The sequence below is a fragment of the Anomaloglossus baeobatrachus genome, chromosome 6, assembly GCF_048569485.1.
Source record: "Anomaloglossus baeobatrachus isolate aAnoBae1 chromosome 6, aAnoBae1.hap1, whole genome shotgun sequence".
Taxonomy (NCBI): domain Eukaryota; kingdom Metazoa; phylum Chordata; class Amphibia; order Anura; family Aromobatidae; genus Anomaloglossus; species Anomaloglossus baeobatrachus.
In genome coordinates this window covers 339,633,402-339,652,512 of record NC_134358.1, presented here as the reverse complement: position 1 = coordinate 339,652,512, position 19,111 = coordinate 339,633,402, and the positions used below count along the sequence as shown (strand labels likewise).

The window sequence follows — 19,111 nt, the reverse complement described above, 5'->3', positions numbered from 1 at the left end:
AAATCTTACAGAAGATGAAATGGATTCCTCCTCCCACTTTGCCAGTAGTTCTGTTGATCTAGATCTTGGGGCAGGTATGATAGAAATTCGCAGGCCTCTGGGAACAACACGATTTTTAATGTAGTTCTCAAGGGACTGCACCTCCCACCAAGATTTAATATTTTCTTTATATCCAATCAATAGATCGGAGAAGATGGATCTTAGGGTCTGTGTCTGTGTGGGGGTTTCTTCACTGAGCAGTTCAGAAAAGGCTTCCTTGGCATCATTAAGCCAAGTATTATCTCCAATGGGTCCGGACAAAAATCCAGCCATACCAATTTCTACTAGTCAACCAAGAGAAATGACAAATGGGGTATTACATCTATTAAAACCCAACAAAGAACCCCATAAAATCCAATATTTTATTAATCAAAACCAAAACAAAGTGCAAATTAAAACCAATATCATTCGGATTGCATATTGAGGTCACAGGGATGATTCTGGGCAAATCCCTACTCTCTCCCTTCCTGACCGCGGGGGTTGGCACCCTATTATAATATACGCAATGGCGCCCCCGCTCGACGTGGACTGACCCTACAGGCCCTGACCTGGCAGTCTTATAAAGTGCTGCTGAAAACTGTGGGCCTCAGTATCTTATCTCAGTGAGAATCTCATACATCCATTCAGACACTCTCAAGAGCCCTAGGTTAGATAGATATTCCAGGTGTTACCCTTATCTATACTTGAATTCACTGTTATAAACAGCACATAATCAGATTTTTAGCCTAGAGACACAGTCCATGTCGCCTATGCATCAGAATTAATAGATGTCAATCAAAAATGATGTAGCCAGATGACCACTGCTTCGCTCCTATGCGTAGCTCACTGCCCGACGCGTTTCTCCTCCCGGACCATGGATCGACCGGAGGTTCATCAGGGGCTGTCCATAGCGTAATCGCATCGATGGCAAAACTGAAAACATCAATATGTCTCCATTAGAGGACTAACCACCCTACCATAGAGCAAAAAACAATCCCGAATTCCACATATAATCCATTACTCACATTACTATTATGCCACAAAATTGATCCTCCAATGAGGTGCAGTACCCGGCTGTGAAATAACATATGATACATAAATCCATCACATATTACATTTACATTCAGTAAAATTCCATATCCACTCGTATTTACTTACAAATTTCACTGTCCACATGTATACATCTTATTAGTGTCACAGAATGTAGAACGGATCCTTCAGATAACGTGCTGTAATCAGCTAAAAACCAACAAAATACGTATATATATCAGCCCCCCTTCCTTCCTTCCTCTCTTAGGTCAAGAAACCACTTATAGTAGTACTCACTCAGATGTCTTCACAGGCAGGACGCATGCCAATGGTATGGAGTATAATGGCGTCTGATACATTCAGAACGCCAAGTGATTTAAATCTCCCTCCAGTTGCAACGTCATATCACCTCACTTCCGGCTTGTTACTTAGTGACAGGCACGCTTCAGAACACCCAGTGATTTGGATCTCCCTCCAGTTGCAGCGTCATATCACCTCACTTCCGGCTTGTTACTTAGTGACAGGCACGCTACGGAGGGGGCGTTAGCATACCTCATCCCCAATGTTTTGATCGTCAGCTGATTCCTCCTATACGTGATGCTCAATACCGCACTTCCAGTCCCAGCTATCAGCTGTTACGTACTCCGAGATTCCTGTGGGATTTCCCCACTTCTGGTCTCGGAGGTTAGAATCTCATTACTCCGCCCCCTTCCCAGTTGTAATAGTTAACTAGTTCAGCTCCTGACAGGGGCGATTCAGACTACTATATCACTGCCAGGAACAGCTCATCAAGAGCCGGCGTCATCACACCCATACTCCATTACTACTCCTGGCAGACAAGCCGTACGTATATTAAGCACCACGTCATTTTGCCCTTTATTTTTCTTTAGAAGGGGATCAACATGATTTATAGACATGATTTATAATCCTGAAACTCAGAATGAATCAACTAATGAAAAAATCAACAGATATTCCATGAATTAAAACATCAATCAGTTCCCATTTTCTTCTAAAGCCTGCTCAATCCTGTGTAAGTAACAAATTACAGTTTCTTTACAGGCTGAACCATGCCTCTCTTTTTCCCTACTTCTCGTGCTTCTACATATTAATGACCTCTTAATTACAGGAAAAAGGGGGGGGGGGGGTTTGTGGAAGGGAAAACTCTATAGTAGGGCAAGTCTATTCATCATAGAACAAATCCATTATCTGAACATTAAGCTCAACCTGCATTTATGCATTTGGTACTATACACTGATTATATCGTTGGCTACTCATTCCCTGCAGCCACAATATGAACACTCTCCTTCACATGGAAGGAGACCTATGTGCTCCCTAGATTTTTGCCCATGATTATACACATTATATGAAGCTTACAAAGCTCAACTGCTCATTGAGCCCCTCTGGATGTGTGGTTCGCAACCAAAATATCCATCGGGTCTCCCTTTGGATAATCATTTTATCCCAATCTCCTCTCCTCGCCGGGACTGGGATAGTCTCTATTGTCCTAAACGACAGAACTCCTACATCGCCGCCATGACAGCTATTTACATGGCGAGCAATGGGGGTGTCTCTTTTATTTCTTACATCCCCTAGATGCTCACTAATTCTCGTTCTCAACTGCCTTTTGGTCTTCCCTACATAGTTGAGAGGACATGTACATGTACAAAGATAAACTACGCCTTCTGTCCTACAATTGGCGAAGTTCCGGTTTTTATATGTCCTCCCTGTGCTAACACTTGTAAACTCTTTTGATGGAATGATGAATTTACAAAAAGAGCACTTCCCACATTTAAAGGTCCCCATTCCTCTATTGTCCAGCCAAGTGCCTGCTTTTTGAGGAGGGGTATATAGACTGTGCACCACATGATCCTTGATTGTTCGACCCCTTCGATATGTCACAGAGGGAAAGTTGGTAATTGAATCCCCAATATCTGGGTCATTTCGCAGGATCCCCCAATATTTTCTAAGGATCCCCATTATTTTCCTATTTTGGTCGTCGAAGGTGCCGATCAATCTTGTCTTCTGCTCTCTCTCATCCTTATTTCTTGGAATCAATAATCTTGTCCGCTCACTCTGCCAGGCATGTTCACAGGCCGTCTTGACAGTCTCTAGAGGATATCCCCTCTGTAGGAATCTATTTTTTAGATGTTTTGACTGTTTATCAAAGTCCTCAGCCAAGGAGCAGTTCCTGCGTACTCGCAGGAACTGCCCCTTGGGGATACCTTTTTTCAGGGGGAGTGGATGGAAACTATTCCAATGTAACAGGTTATTCGTAGAGTTCGGTTTTCTATATATGTCTGTCTTTAATCGTCCATTCGTGTCTTTCTGAATGAAGATGTCAAGAAACGGAATCCTATTCCCACCAATCTCATATGTTAATCTGAGATCTAAATTATTAATGTTCAAATGGTCTATAAATGAGATGAACGATTCCCTGGTCCCGGACCATATCACAAAGATGTCATCAATATAGCGCCCCCAGAAAGAGATCTGGGGGCACCATACTGAATCGTCTTCACTAAAAACCACCGTATCCTCCCACCAGCCCAGGAACAGGTTTGCATACGTGGGGGCACATGGGCTCCCCATCGCTGTGCCCCTGAGCTGGTGGTAGAATCTAGAATCAAACAGGAAGTAGTTTCTAGTCAGAATAAATCCCATCAATTCTCGTACAAATTTATTGTGGGTGTTATATTGTACTCCACGAGATGAAAGAAAATAATCAATGGCTCTCAGTCCATGTTTGTGGGGGATTCGGCTATATAAAGATTCCACATCTATCGACACCAATATAGCCTCTTTCTCTACAGTAATATCCTCTATTCTCCTAAGTAGGTCCATCGTATCCTTGATGTGTGATGGTAAAGCAGTTACGAATGGTCGCAGAATTTGGTCTACATACGTGCTAATATTTTGGCACAGGGCATCGATCCCCGAGACGATTGGTCGTCCTTTCAAGGGATCAAGTCCTTTGTGCACTTTCGGCATCGTATAAAAAGTTGCTATCTTAGGATGTTTGGGGAGTAGATATTCAAATTCCGCCTTAGAAATCAGTTTGTCATCCTTAGCCATGATCAATAGCTCCTTCAGTTCACCTCTGAAGGTGTCAGTTGGATCCTTCCTTAATATTTCATAAGTGTCCTTGTCGTTTAGGAGTGTCAAACACATCCGTAGGTAATTACCCCTATTCATGACCACTGTATTCCCGCCTTTATCAGACGGTTTTATAATTATTTCGAGATTTTTCTCCAAATTACTTAAAACCTCTCTCTCTTCCTTGGTCATGTTCGCTGGGGTGGGATTATGTTTCGGGTCAATCTTAGTCAACTCTGAGGTCACCAATTTGTAAAATATCTCTGTACTGTCATAATCGCCCTGGGGCGGCATCTTTGTACTTTTATTCTTGAGTGTGGAGAAAGGGCCTTCACCCATCATCCTACTCCCTTCCTCCTCTAATTCCATCAAGGTGTCAAAATCACTCATCATATCCAGTGGCAGGTCCAGTTTATGACATCTCATCCGGTTGTTGACTGCGAAATATTTTTTCCATTTAAGTTTCCGGATAAAAAGATTTATGTCTTTAACCCATGTAAAAGCATCGTATCTTACTGTGGGCACAAAACCCAGACCTGCCCTTAGTACTGATAACTCGATTTCCGACAATTCATAACTTGACAAATTGATGACCTGTGTCTTAACCCCTATCTCATCCCGTACCCTGCTTAGGCCCTGTTCGATTTCGGTGGTCCCCGTTCCCTTAGATCGTAGGGTCTCATCTCTCTCCTTTCTAAAAAAGAGGTGGCGGGAGGAGGCGGAGCCACCGAAGTAGAGGGCAATCCAGAGCCAGATGACCCAAAGCCATCTGTACCCCCCTGATAGATGTTGTGACTGTATCTTGCCCCCCTTCCCCCCCCTCTTCCAAAACCTCCCCTCCATTTTCTCCTCGTTGAACCTCTTGGAACCCAGGGATTTCTGTTATTCCTATTTTCTGAATCCGAGGACTCAGCTTCAGTAGATGAAACGTCACTCGGAAAGGTGTTTCGACTATTTTCCTGGAAATTATAAGCTTGCTTATCTCTAAAGTCCTTAAGGTCCCTTAGATATCTCTTATGTTTCCTATCTTTAATACTGAGTCTATAACGTTCAACCGAGGTTTTTAAGGTTGCTTCCCTGCTGGCAAAGTCTGTCTCTGTCTTATGTTTGAGAGCAGTCTCTATGAGTTCCTGCAATCTCACAGTGGTCTTTTGTAGGGTATTCTTTTCCTCTTCTAATAGAATCCCCATAAATCTTACAGAAGATGAAATGGATTCCTCCTCCCACTTTGCCAGTAGTTCTGTTGATCTAGATCTTGGGGCAGGTATGATAGAAATTCGCAGGCCTCTGGGAACAACACGATTTTTAATGTAGTTCTCAAGGGACTGCACCTCCCACCAAGATTTAATATTTTCTTTATATCCAATCAATAGATCGGAGAGTTTTCCCTTCCACAAACCCCCCCCCCCCCCCTTTTTCCTGTAATTAAGAGGTCATTAATATGTAGAAGCACGAGAAGTAGGGAAAAAGAGAGGCATGGTTCAGCCTGTAAAGAAACTGTAATTTGTTACTTACACAGGATTGAGCAGGCTTTAGAAGAAAATGGGAACTGATTGATGTTTTAATTCATGGAATATCTGTTGATTTATTCATTAGTTGATTCATTCTGAGTTTCAGGATTATAAATCATGTCTATAAATCATGTTGATCCCCTTCTAAAGAAAAATAAAGGGCAAAATGACGTGGTGCTTAATATACGTACGGCTTGTCTGCCAGGAGTAGTAATGGAGTATGGGTGTGATGACGCCGGCTCTTGATGAGCTGTTCCTGGCAGTGATATAGTAGTCTGAATCGCCCCTGTCAGGAGCTGAACTAGTTAACTATTACAACTGGGAAGGGGGCGGAGTAATGAGATTCTAACCTCCGAGACCAGAAGTGGGGAAATCCCACAGGAATCTCGGAGTACGTAACAGCTGATAGCTGGGACTGGAAGTGCGGTATTGAGCATCACGTATAGGAGGAATCAGCTGACGATCAAAACATTGGGGATGAGGTATGCTAACGCCCCCTCCGTAGCGTGCCTGTCACTAAGTAACAAGCCGGAAGTGAGGTGATATGACGCTGCAACTGGAGGGAGATCCAAATCACTGGGTGTTCTGAAGCGTGCCTGTCACTAAGTAACAAGCCGGAAGTGAGGTGATATGACGCTGCAACTGGAGGGAGATCCAAATCACTGGGTGTTCTGAAGCGTGCCTGTCACTAAGTAACAAGCCGGAAGTGAGGTGATATGACGTTGCAACTGGAGGGAGATTTAAATCACTTGGCGTTCTGAATGTATCAGACGCCATTATACTCCATACCATTGGCATGCGTCCTGCCTGTGAAGACATCTGAGTGAGTACTACTATAAGTGGTTTCTTGACCTAAGAGAGGAAGGAAGGAAGGGGGGCTGATATATATACGTATTTTGTTGGTTTTTAGCTGATTACAGCACGTTATCTGAAGGATCCGTTCTACATTCTGTGACACTAATAAGATGTATACATGTGGACAGTGAAATTTGTAAGTAAATACGAGTGGATATGGAATTTTACTGAATGTAAATGTAATATGTGATGGATTTATGTATCATATGTTATTTCACAGCCGGGTACTGCACCTCATTGGAGGATCAATTTTGTGGCATAATAGTAATGTGAGTAATGGATTATATGTGGAATTCGGGATTGTTTTTTGCTCTATGGTAGGGTGGTTAGTCCTCTAATGGAGACATATTGATGTTTTCAGTTTTGCCATCGATGCGATTACGCTATGGACAGCCCCTGATGAACCTCCGGTCGATCCATGGTCCGGGAGGAGAAACGCGTCGGGCAGTGAGCTACGCATAGGAGCGAAGCAGTGGTCATCTGGCTACATCATTTTTGATTGACATCTATTAATTCTGATGCATAGGCGACATGGACTGTGTCTCTAGGCTAAAAATCTGATTATGTGCTGTTTATAACAGTGAATTCAAGTATAGATAAGGGTAACACCTGGAATATCTATCTAACCTAGGGCTCTTGAGAGTGTCTGAATGGATGTATGAGATTCTCACTGAGATAAGATACTGAGGCCCACAGTTTTCAGCAGCACTTTATAAGACTGCCAGGTCAGGGCCTGTAGGGTCAGTCCACGTCGAGCGGGGGCGCCATTGCGTATATTATAATAGGGTGCCAACCCCCGCGGTCAGGAAGGGAGAGAGTAGGGATTTGCCCAGAATCATCCCTGTGACCTCAATATGCAATCCGAATGATATTGGTTTTAATTTGCACTTTGTTTTGGTTTTGATTAATAAAATATTGGATTTTATGGGGTTCTTTGTTGGGTTTTAATAGATGTAATACCCCATTTGTCATTTCTCTTGGTTGACTAGCACAATCATACTCCCTATGGGGTAGCAAGGAATCAGATCCAGTCTCATTAAACACATCAAGGAAGTCCGACAAATATTCAGGTACATCATGTGTCTGAGCAGAAATAGACAACACAGAAAGGTTATTATGCACAAATTGACAACCCCAACTAACCACAGACAAGGATAATTATGGGTCTGCAGCCATGGGAATCCCAGTACCAAAATATCATGGAAGTTGTATATTACCAAAAATTTAGAATTTTCCTGATGAGCTGGTGCAACCCTCATAGTCACCTGGATCCAAAACTGGGGTTTGTTCTCAGGTAGGGGAGTAGCATCAATGCCCCTTAAAGTAATGGAAGTCTGCAATGGTACCATAGGAAAGCCCCAACCTTTAGCAAACCCAAAATCCATTAAGTTCAGGGCGGCCCCTGAATCAAGAAAAGCCATAGCAGAAAACGAGGATAATGAGCAAATTAAAGAAACTGACAAAATAAATTTAGGTTCCACAGTATCCACAGTAAATGAACGAACAAATCTCTTTTCTTGTTTAGTGCAGACAGAAATAGCGTAAAAAGTGTCTCCACAATAGAAACACAACTTGTTTCTCCATCTAAAACCCTGCCGCTCAGTATTAGAGAAAACCCTATCACACTGCATAGGCGCCGAAGACTGTTCCGCAAGCAATACATCAGCACATATCATTTTGCGCTCGTGTAAACGTCTATCAATCTGAATAGCTAAGTTATAGAGGCATCGAGACCCGAAACGATAGGAAATCCCACTATAATATCTTTTACAGTATCCGCAAGACCCTTCTGAAAAAGTGCTGCAAGAGCATCATCATTCCATTCTGTAAGGACCGCCCACTTTCTGAATCTCTGACAAAAATTTTCAGCTGAATCCTGACCCTGGATCAATGCCATCAAGGTTTTCTTAGCTTGATCCACAACATTAGGTTCGTCATACAACAATGCCAGGGCCTGAAAAAAAGAATCCACATCAGCAAGAATTGGATCACCGGGTACCAAGGAAAAGACCCAGTCCCGAGGGTCACCGCGCAACAAGGCGATGACAATCCTAACCTGCTGCATGAGACTCCCTGGAGAATTAGGGGTACTTTGCACGTTGCGACATCGCTACTGCGATATCGTCGGTGTCAAATCGAAAGTGACACACATCTGGCGCCAGTAACGACGTCGCAACGTGTAAAGCCTAGATGCACCGATAAACGATCGCAAAAGTGTCGAAAATTGGTGATCTGTGTAGTGTCGGTCATTTCCATAATTTCGCTGCGGCGACAGGTACGATGTTGTTCCTCGTTCCTGCGGCAGCACACATCGCTGTGTATCAAGCCGCAGGAGCGAGGAACATCTCCTTACCTGCGTTCAGCAGCTATGCGGAAGTGAGAAGGTGGGCGGGATGTTTACATCCCGCTCATCTCCGCCCCTCCGCTTTGATTTGCTGGTCGCTTTGTGACATCGCAGTGACGTCGCTGTGACGCCAAACGCACCTCCCCCTTGAAGGAGGGATTCCGAAAGGGCAGTTCCTCGGCATAAGGAGGAATTGTTCCGTGAAGGCGAATTTTGAGATTCAAACAAGGGATCTACGGGACAAATTCCATGAACCTGTCTGATGTCCTTAACAGGGCTTATTATGGAGCTAAGCAAACATCTAAATCAGAATTATTGGTCCTTAAAGTAATGGTGTTAACCGAGGACAGGGTGACCAGGTTTATTACCACATTCAATAATGGGGCAGATGGAGTCCGTCGGATCCTGCAGCAACACTGGCCCACCCTAAGGTTGAATAAGAATGTGTTCATTTCTCCCTGATCGCTCTCTCATTACATACAAAAAGGGGAAGTTCCTGGCTTACCGCCTTGTACACAGCCATTTTGTTAAACTTCAAGAAGGCAACTGGCTTTCAAGGGAGATTATGGGTTGTTTCAGATCTTCAGGATGCATAGCGTGCCCCTTTATCCAGACAACGAAGAACTTTAATAGCAATGAAAGGAATATAACATACGGCATTTTGTGAATTGTCGCAATTAAGGGGTGATCTATAAAGCCACCTGTGATTACGGCAAAGAATATGTCGGAAAGACGATTCGTGAATTCAGACGGAGGGTGGGTGAGCACCTCGGTGACGTTGAACATAAAAGAGACTCTACCCTAGTGAAGCATGTGGCAGAGAAACATAATTATGTTCGTGTGCTGCACTTTGTTGGTATTGATGTTGTACCGAAACCTAGGAGGGGAGGAAATTGGGACAAATTGGTTCTGCAAAGAAAATCCAACTGGATTTTTAGCCTGGATACTCTTGCCATGAGAGTTAAACGATCAGCTACTGTTCAATAGCTTTATTTAATGTCCCCTGGGATCTGTTCCTGCCATTTATGAAATCTCTTGTCACAATATTTTCCCTATGCCTTATGGACTGTGACATTGGTCTATTACATTTCATTATTTATCTTAACTTAAGGCCACTTTACACGCAACGACATCGCTAATGAGATGTCATTGAGGTCACGGAATTCGTGACGCACATCCGGCCTCGTTAGCGACGTTGTTGCATGTGACACGTACGAGCGACCGCTAATGATCAAAATTACTCGTTGATCGTTGTCCGGTCACTCTAATCTCGATTATCGTTGCTGTTGCAGGACGCATGTTGTTCGTTGTTCCTGCGGCATCACACATCGCTACATTTGACACCACAAGAACGAGAAACATCACCATCCCTGCAGCCGCCCGCAATGAGGAAGGATGGAGGTGGGCGGGATGTTCTGCCCGCTCATCTCTGCCCCTCCGCTTTTATTGGGCGGCCGCTTAGTGATGCCGCTGTGGCGCCGCACCAACCACCCCCTTAGAAAGGAGGCAGTTCGCCGGCCACAGCGACGTCCCTAGGCAGGTAAGTATGTGTGACTGGTGTAAGCGATGTTGTACGCCAGGGGAAGTGATTTGCCCATGACGCACAACCGGCGATATCGCTGCGTGTAAAGTGCCCTTTAGGGGGTGTATGCCTGTGCTTGTATTTTCACCCCTACATGTTTTTTTGTTTTTTGTTAAAATGCATTTTTAACTAATATGCATGAATATTGATCTTTGCATGCAGTATTTATGCAGTCTGCACAGAATGCACGGCGCGCACGATCACTGACACACAGAGGACTACCTGTTCTACAGGATCTTCCCTATACCTCAGGCTCCCATAACTGGATCCAGGGTCCTCTCCAGCGCACAGTGGTAATTCTAATCCATTTAATCCCTCAACATTGTGAGGGTACCATTCATTCCTAGCCTATACCTTTTACGCTCAACCTTTACAGGCTGACCCATATCATTAAAGGAGCCTATTAATCTTGATCCCATTTGATCTTAGGATATATTATGTTCCTAAAATAAGAGACTCACATTACCATAGCCGTGTATCATTACATTTCCTGCGTTCTCCACTATAAATGCTGACAGACTCCTCGTTATATCCTGTTTACAGGTTTATAGTGACAGTCCACACAGTTTCCCTATAAACTGACAGATTCTTCCCTATAACCTTATATACAGGATTTTTGTGGCAGTTGACCCAGCTGCTTTGTCATAAGTATGATCTCAGGCCTTATTTAAAAGGCAGATATCCTCTATTGAATTTTCTGCATTTCCTCTGATCATACTACATTCCATCTTTCCTACCGGAGACGACTCAATATGGTCAGATTGTGTGACCGGATGAAGGCCTAAGGCCGAAACGTCTCAAGGTGGACTTTCTACCATTGTACAGCACGTTTTTCTTTCACTTGCCCACAATAAAGAAAAAATAGACCAAGAGATTTGAACTTGTGTCCTTTCTTTGGGGAACTACACAGTGTGCCGGGGTTCACCTTTGACCTGTGGGTCAGTATAGCTGTTTGTTTTCCTAGGGAGTTTTTAGGGCCAGTTGAATATACCACCAGCTGTGGACCCTGTCCTGGTTGGAAACACTCTGCACCCGGGCTCTTCTTGGAGTTGGTGAGACCATTCCATTGTATCTATTCAATCTGTGTATTACATGCTGACCATTGTCACTGTAAATCATTTTGTGTTTGATTATATTGCGTTTTTCTTTTTTATGGTAGAAGGACCACTGTCTTTTTCCTCGAAGAACAGACTCACTTTTTTGTTGTGTATGTTTTGGTTGTTTTTTGTGTTTTTCTCTTGGAGCGTTCTATTAGTGGCATCCTAGTTGGTTATTATTTATGGTCCCATATACTATCATTGACCATTTATTGTCCCAGTTGGTATAATTTACCACCTCAGGAGCTTTCAGTTAATTGTTTGTTCCTAGGGACTGTAATAGTCTTTTAATGTGTATTATTATTATTATTTATTATTATTATTATAGCGCCATTTATTCTATGGCGCTTTACAAGTGAAAGAGGGTATACGTACAACAATCATTAACAGTACAAAACAGACTGGTATAGGAGGAGAGAGGACCCTGCCCACGAGGGCTCACAGTCTAAAGGGAATGGGTGATTGTACAATAGGTGAGGACAGAGCTGGTTGCACAATGGTGTACTGGACTGAGGGTTATTGTAGGATGTAGGCTTCTTGGAAGAGATGGTGTGACGACATGGACACCCAATGCCTCTCATGGGTTAAAGTTTCTTAAAATTCAGCCAGACAGGATGATAGATTGTTTATAGACGGGGGATAAGTCTGCACCAGACACTGGGCCCCGGGGCAACCATCCCTACCCACGGAGGGGTTAACATCCAGCTGCCGTTACATCTCCCCCGGGTGCCCCATCACAGCAGCGGTAGTGTCCGAACTCACCACACACCGTGGGTGGCGTCACGAACTTAATATGGCCTAGCCCGTACATCTACGTCTCCTCATTTATTCGGCGTGTCCGCGAGACCCCCGTGTGACGACATGGACACCCAATGCCTCTCATGGGTTAAAGTTTCTTAAAATTCAGCCAGACAGGATGATAGATTGTTTATAGACGGGGGATAAGTCTTTCATTGTTTTTACAAGACTCTTGTTGACTCATGTAATTGTTTTGGCCACTCAAAGGCAGATGTATTGTTCTCCTGTGAATTAACTTATGTTTGCTTATCTATTGTTTCTCCAGACTCTTCCAGTAATCATTGTAATGTAGTTGTGTATTGCTAATGTAATTACCTTAGTAGTCATTATCTAGTCTGTGCATTCCAGACTACATGTACACCCTCAGTCTTTCTGTGGACATCATTTGGATGAACATTGTCCATGCAGCTTGAGATTCATCCAATGGGAGAGGCGATCTTGTCCAACCAATCGATGAGGACGCAGTGTGCCCAGAGGAAGGGTTGGGGCTATAAGAGAGGACTTCTTTAAGCCACCAGGTTGATGAAGGTTGATGGATGCTGATGGATCCAGTCTAGGCTTTTAGGAGCTGACTAGAGGATCAGGATACCCTGTGGCTTCAATCTAGGGACTCCGGTTCTGGTTGGAGACCATATCCTCAGTCTAGGGATTTCGACTCCGGCTGCCAGGATTATATCATCATACCAGGACTACCTAAGGAGGACACTCAGGTTGGGACAGTTCAGTCATCTGGTACAGACTTTGCAGACCTCACACAGCTTCCTAAATCTGGCGCTATTCCTTTCTCGGTGGGTGCCCGCCGAAAGCGGGGTGCTGCTGGATTGGAGTAAGTGGCCCTGGAAACTCTGAGGCATGAACATTCTAAATCCCTGGTGAGCCAGCGGAAGGGTGAGACTCTGTTGCCTGTTACATGTGTGTTTTGCTGGTTATGTGTTATGTGCCGTTAATTGTTTGGGGATCCAATAAAGTCTAATTATTGTGGTTCCCTCACCCTGTGTTGTCTGAGTAGTGTTACGCTCACGGTTAAGGAGGCCGGCGTTCAGTTGGGATGAGCCCTGAGCCACGCTGTCTTTCTAAAGGCGGCGGGTTTTAGCGGATGAGAGCACCCACTGAGCCCCGTGTCTCCACAGATGGGTCTTCAGGTTCCTCTTGAAGCTTTCCACAGTAGGGGAGAGTCTGATATGCTGAAGTAGAGCATTCCAGAGTATGGGGGAGGCACGGGAGAAATCTTGTACGCGATTGTGGGAAGAGGAGTTAAGAGAGGAGTAGAGAAGGAGATCTTGTGAGGATCTGAGGATGCGTGCAGGGAGGTACCGGGAGACTAGGTCACAGATGTAAGGAGGAGACAGGTTGTGGATGGCTTTATATGTCATGGTTAATGTTTTGAACTGGAGTCATTGGGCAATGGGAAGCTAGTGAAGGGATTGGCAGAATAGCGAGGCTGGGGAATAGCGAGGGGAGAAGTGGATTAAGCGGGCCACAGAGTTTAGGATAGATTGGAGGGGTGCAAGAGTGTGAAGGGAGGCCAGAGAGCAGGAGGTTGCAGCAGTCGAGGCGGGAGATGATGAGGGCATGCACTAATGTTTTTGCTGATTCTTGGATAAGGAAAGCACGGATCCGGGAGATATTTTTGAGTTCTAGTCTGTATGAGGTGAAGAGGGTTTGGATGTGTGGCTTGAAGGATAGAGCAGAGTCGAGGGTTACTCCAAGGCAACGAGCTTGTGAGACTGGGGAGAGTGAGCAACCATCAAGTTTGATGGAAAGGCTTGTTGGAGGAGTTGAGTGAGGAGGCGGAAAGACAATGAATTTTGTTTTGTCCATGTTAAGCTTTAGGAATCGCGCGCAGAAGAAGGATAAAATAGCAGACAGATATTGTGGAATTTTGGTTAGTGGAGAGGTAAGGTCAGGTCCAGAGAGGTAGATCTGTGTGCCATCAGCATAGAGATGATACTGAAAGCCATGGGACTCTATGAGCTGTCCCAGGCTAAAGGTGTAGATGGAGAACAGCAGTGGTCCAAGAACTGAACCATAAGGGGCGAGATGAGGAAGTAGTGTGAGAATGGGAGACACTGAAAGTTCGGTCGGTTAGGTATGAGGAGATCCAAGGAGGCCATGGCTGTGATGCCCAGAGATGAGAGAATCTATAGTAGGAGAGAGTGGTCTACTGTGTCGAAGGAAGAGGACAGGTCCAGGAGGAAGAGGACAGAGTAGTGTCGCTTGGCTTTGGCGGTTAGTAGGTCATTGGTGACTTTGGTTAGAGCAGTTTCAGTAGAGTGATGCGGTTGGAAGCCAGATTGTAGCTGGTCAAAGAGGAAGCAGGAGGAGAGGTATGAGGACTATTCAAGATGGACATGCTGTTCCAGTAGTTTTGAGGCATAGGGGAGAAGGGATATGAGGCGATAGTTTGACACAGAGGATGGGTCAAGGGAGGGCTTTTTGTGAATGGATGTAATGGAGGCATGTTTAAGGCTTGGAGTGAATACACCACTTGTTAGTGATAGGTTGAAGAGATGGGTTAGGGCTGGGATGAGGACTGCGGTGATGTTGGGGATGAGGTGTGACGGGAGCGGGTCAAGTGCACAGGTGGTTAGATGTGATCTTGATAGTAGAGTGAAAAAATTGTCTTCTGTCATGGTGGAGAAGCTGGATTTGGAGGAAAAGGGCTGAATAGCTATGATGAGGGGCTGTGGAGATTGTGGGCCAAAGCTTGCTCTAATGTTGTCAATCTTCTGCTTGAAGAAAGAGGCAAAGTCTTCAGCTGAGATGAGAGGAGAGGGAGGTGGTGCTGGAGGACGGAGGAGAGAATTGAAAGTGTTGAATAGCTGTTTAGGGTTGTGAGAGAGAGAGAGGATATGAGGGCTGAGAAGTAGGTTTCTTTTGCAGCAATGAGTGTAGACTTGAAAGTGGTGAGAGACTCTTTATATGTAATGAAGTGCTCAGTGGAATGAGACCTCTTCCATCTGCGCTCAAATATTCTGGAAACGCGTCTCAGTTCTTTAGTCTAACTCGTGTGCAAGGGTTATCTGTTGATTGTGCGGGTTTTGGTGTGTGTGAGGAGGGCAGCTGATTTGAGAGCTGCAGAGATGGTGGTGTTGTATGACGTTGCATCTGCATCGTGTAAAGAAGCAATGTCTGTGAGAGGGAGAAGGAACTGAGAAAGTGCATGTAAATCAAGGTGTTTGATATTTCTGCAAGGGTGTGAAAGTTTGTGGAGGGGGGTTTGCCAACTTGGAGAAGAGAGAGAAGAGAATGTGAGTAGGTTGTGGTCAGATGGGGGAGAGGTGAGTTAGAGAGGTTAGATAGGGAACAGAGGTGAGTGAAGATGAGGTGCAGCATGTGGCCATCTTTGTGAGTAGCTGCAGAAGACCATTGTGTGAGGCCGAAGGAGGAAGCGAGTGTTAGAAGTTTAGAGACAGATGAGTGGGAAGTGTCAATGGGGATGTTGAAATCACCCATGATGATGGTGCAGATGTCGGTGGAAAGGAAGTGTAGTAGCCAGGTGGTGAAATGATCAAATGTGTATCTAATAAAAGTTATATTTAAGTTATTTGCTTTTTTCCCCACCAATCCTGTATGATTCATGTGACTAATACCTTGGTATTTGTACTGTTTAAACTGTATCATTGATTAACATTGGGCCAAGTGTTTTTCTTAAAACCCACTGCAGCTGGGGAACAAGGATTTACAATACTGAAAAACCTAATTACTTTTTTAATATTTTGGTAACGGACACACTTGTAGTAACAGAAGATTATTTTTATGTGTATTCATAAAATGAAAGGTGATTTGTAAATGCATGAGTGAAGTGTGATTGTTGTTTTTATTCATTTTTTTTCACAGAAGGTCAAAAAGATATAGAGGATGAACTAACAACTGGCCTGGAACTGGTCGATTCATGTATTAGATCTTTGCAAGAGTCTGGCATTCTTGAATCACAAGATTTTACATCTAGTGAAAGTAAGTAGATATTTTGACTAATGTATTATTGGTTTTTAACTTCAGTTTGTATAATAATACAGTACTTTGGACATTATTATAATGTTGGCAAGTTGCTTGGAAACAATCAGCGTGTCATTACTATTTCCTAGTAATCTAGTAAACATAATAAATATCCAGTATACTGTACACCAACACACCAGCACTTAAAGGGGTTGTCTGTAGTGATAATAATAATAATAATAATAATAATTTTATTCATTTATATAGCGCTATTAATTCCACAGCGCTTTACATACATTGGCAACACTGTCCCCATTGGGGCTCACAATCTAAAGTCCCTATCCGTATGTCTTTGGAATGTGGGAGGAAACCGGAGTACCCGGAGGAAACCCACGCAAACACGGGGAGAACATACAAACTCCTTGCAGATGGTGTCCTTGGTGGGATTTGAACCCAGGACCCCAGCGCTGCAAGACTGCAGTGCTAACCACTTAGCCACCGTGCCGCCCAGTGATGTGATGAGTGATGAGTGAGTGCTCAGCAGTCCTCGTTACTCGATCAAGCATAGTGGTGCTTGGCACACTTCATACTCGGTCGAGTATTGGAAGTGCTCAAGCGCCATGCTTGTGTCCCTGCCCCACATATTTGGCAGCTGTTTTTCAGCCACTAAACATGCGGGGTTTGCCTGCCAAGCACAGTAATGCCGCATTCCATCATCAGGTCTTATATGAAACCCTGGGGGGCAATGCTCGGTATACTACAGTTCAGAGAGAGTTGATGTAGCAGGGACAGCTTATATTAGAGCAGAAATATAGGCAGGGTTTTAAACTTGCACCTTTTTAGTGTCATGTGACACCAAAGGGTGTTATACCCTGGTTTAATTTAATAAATAAATAAGTAAATAAATAATTAAAAAAAAAACGGTGTGGGGTCCTCCTTATTTTTGATAACCAACTAAGGTAAAGCAGACAGCTGAGGGATAGCTTAGATTAGTGCAGTCATATAGGCAGAGGTTTACATTTGCACCCTTTAGTGCATTTCATATGACACTAGAGTGTTTTTAGCCTGATTTTATTTATAGATAAATAATTAAAAAAAAATGGCATGAGTTCCCCCGCATTTTTGATTGCCAGCAAAGCAAAGCTGACAGCTATGGACTGGTATTATCAGGCTGGGAAGGTCCATGGTTTTTGGGCCCTTCCCAAACTAAAAATAGCAACCCGCAGCTACCCCAGAATTGGCGCATCACATTAGATGGCTGTTCCCAATTGATTGACTCTTCCTGTCTTCCCTGGTGCATGGCAATCAGGGTTATATTTTTGGGGGTTGATATCAGATGTGTAAAGTCAGCTGGCATGAAGCCCAGGGGTTAATGATGGGGAGGCACCTGCCAGACACCCATATTACTAAACCAGTAAGTGTAAAGTATAACTCATGAAAACGTTTTAAGAGATACTGAGGAGAGGCCAAGAGCCCATCACAGACCATCAGAGAGCCATACCTCCGTCACATGTAAGATTTAGCAATCCCAGTATACAAAGCTGAAGTACTGATGTCCACGTTACCCTAGTCGCAAATCTGGAGAGAAAGAATAAGGCCCAGTGCTCACGCTGTGTAGTTTTGACGTGTATTTTCATAAATCTGCAGCAAAATCTGTATGTCCATTGTGAAGCCAGCAAAGTCATGGAGAATTCAGAAGTTATTTTTCCCTTGCGGATTTGGTGCAGATTTGGTGCAGAAGAAAAAGAAATCTACACCAAATACACAAGGGAAAAATACTCAACGTGGGCACAGCACTTCTGAATTCTCATAGAATTTGCTGGCATCACAATGAACATGCAGATTTTGCTGCATATTTCTGAAAATCCGCATCAAAATACGCAGCGTGGGCACAGGGCCTTAGTCTCCTATATTTAACTAACAAGACCTCTGTTTCTCAGAATATCCTATCATATTTCTTTTAAGATACATCCCTTTATCCAGTTGGACTGTAGCATTCACTTACAAGGAAAGGTTTTTGTGTCTCACCGTGTTCATTAGATTAGAAACCATGGCCTGGGCTATCGGTCCAATGCAGAATACGGAAAAAGGATGTCTCTAAAGTGTATAAAACTTTTAATTTATTCAAAATCCGTGATAGGTCTGTATCACTCAAACATGATTCAGGCACTGGCCCCTTGTTAACTGAGTGTCACACTGATGCATGGGAAAACATTTAAAATACAAACAACCAATCATGGAGAGACTGCTCATGATCAAAATACATTGAAAACAGGTTCTGAACTTCACATTTAGAAATACAAACAATCAATAAATAAATAAAGTATCATTCCTGAAATTCATCCCTCTTGGGTATGTAGTGTTCAAATGTGTGATCCAGAAAGCTTCTCTGAATAGAAGTTTTTTACGCCTGTCTCCTCCTTGGACTGGACAATTAACTTTTTCCACACCAAAGAAGACTAAATTGTCAATATTTCCATTGTGTTGTTCAAGAAAATGTTTAGTAACCCTAGAATACATAATATTATTACTAGCAATGTTAGAAAGATGTTCGGCAATACGTCTTTTATATATTTCATATTACAAGCTTTACATTCAATACAATAGACCACATAATTACTATCACAATTTATGAAAGAATGAATTTGTTTATGTTGGGTATTATTATTGGTTCTTTTGACTTACTTGCAAACATTACACTTGGTACTGTGACATTTGTAAAAACCTGTAATTGATAATGTTTTGTTAGTGGGTGGTGTCGTATAAAGACTTGGAGATAACATAGTATTTAAAGCTCTACCTTTTCTCGAACACATGTTCTTATTTTTCAAAATCTGATTTAATA

At 43.5% G+C, this 19,111-nt stretch overlaps 1 protein-coding gene across 8 annotated transcripts in view; it reads left to right on the top strand.

Annotated features, from left to right (window-relative positions):
* Positions 1-19,111, top strand: part of CTNND2 (catenin delta 2) — a 3,073,686-nt gene that overhangs the window by 751,287 nt on the left and 2,303,288 nt on the right. For all 8 annotated transcript variants that reach the window (XM_075314970.1, XM_075314969.1, XM_075314967.1 and 5 more), the window contains one exon: positions 16,168-16,284. In XM_075314970.1, coding sequence (XP_075171085.1) covers positions 16,168-16,284 — 117 coding nt within the window. The remainder of the gene's footprint in view (positions 1-16,167; positions 16,285-19,111) is intronic.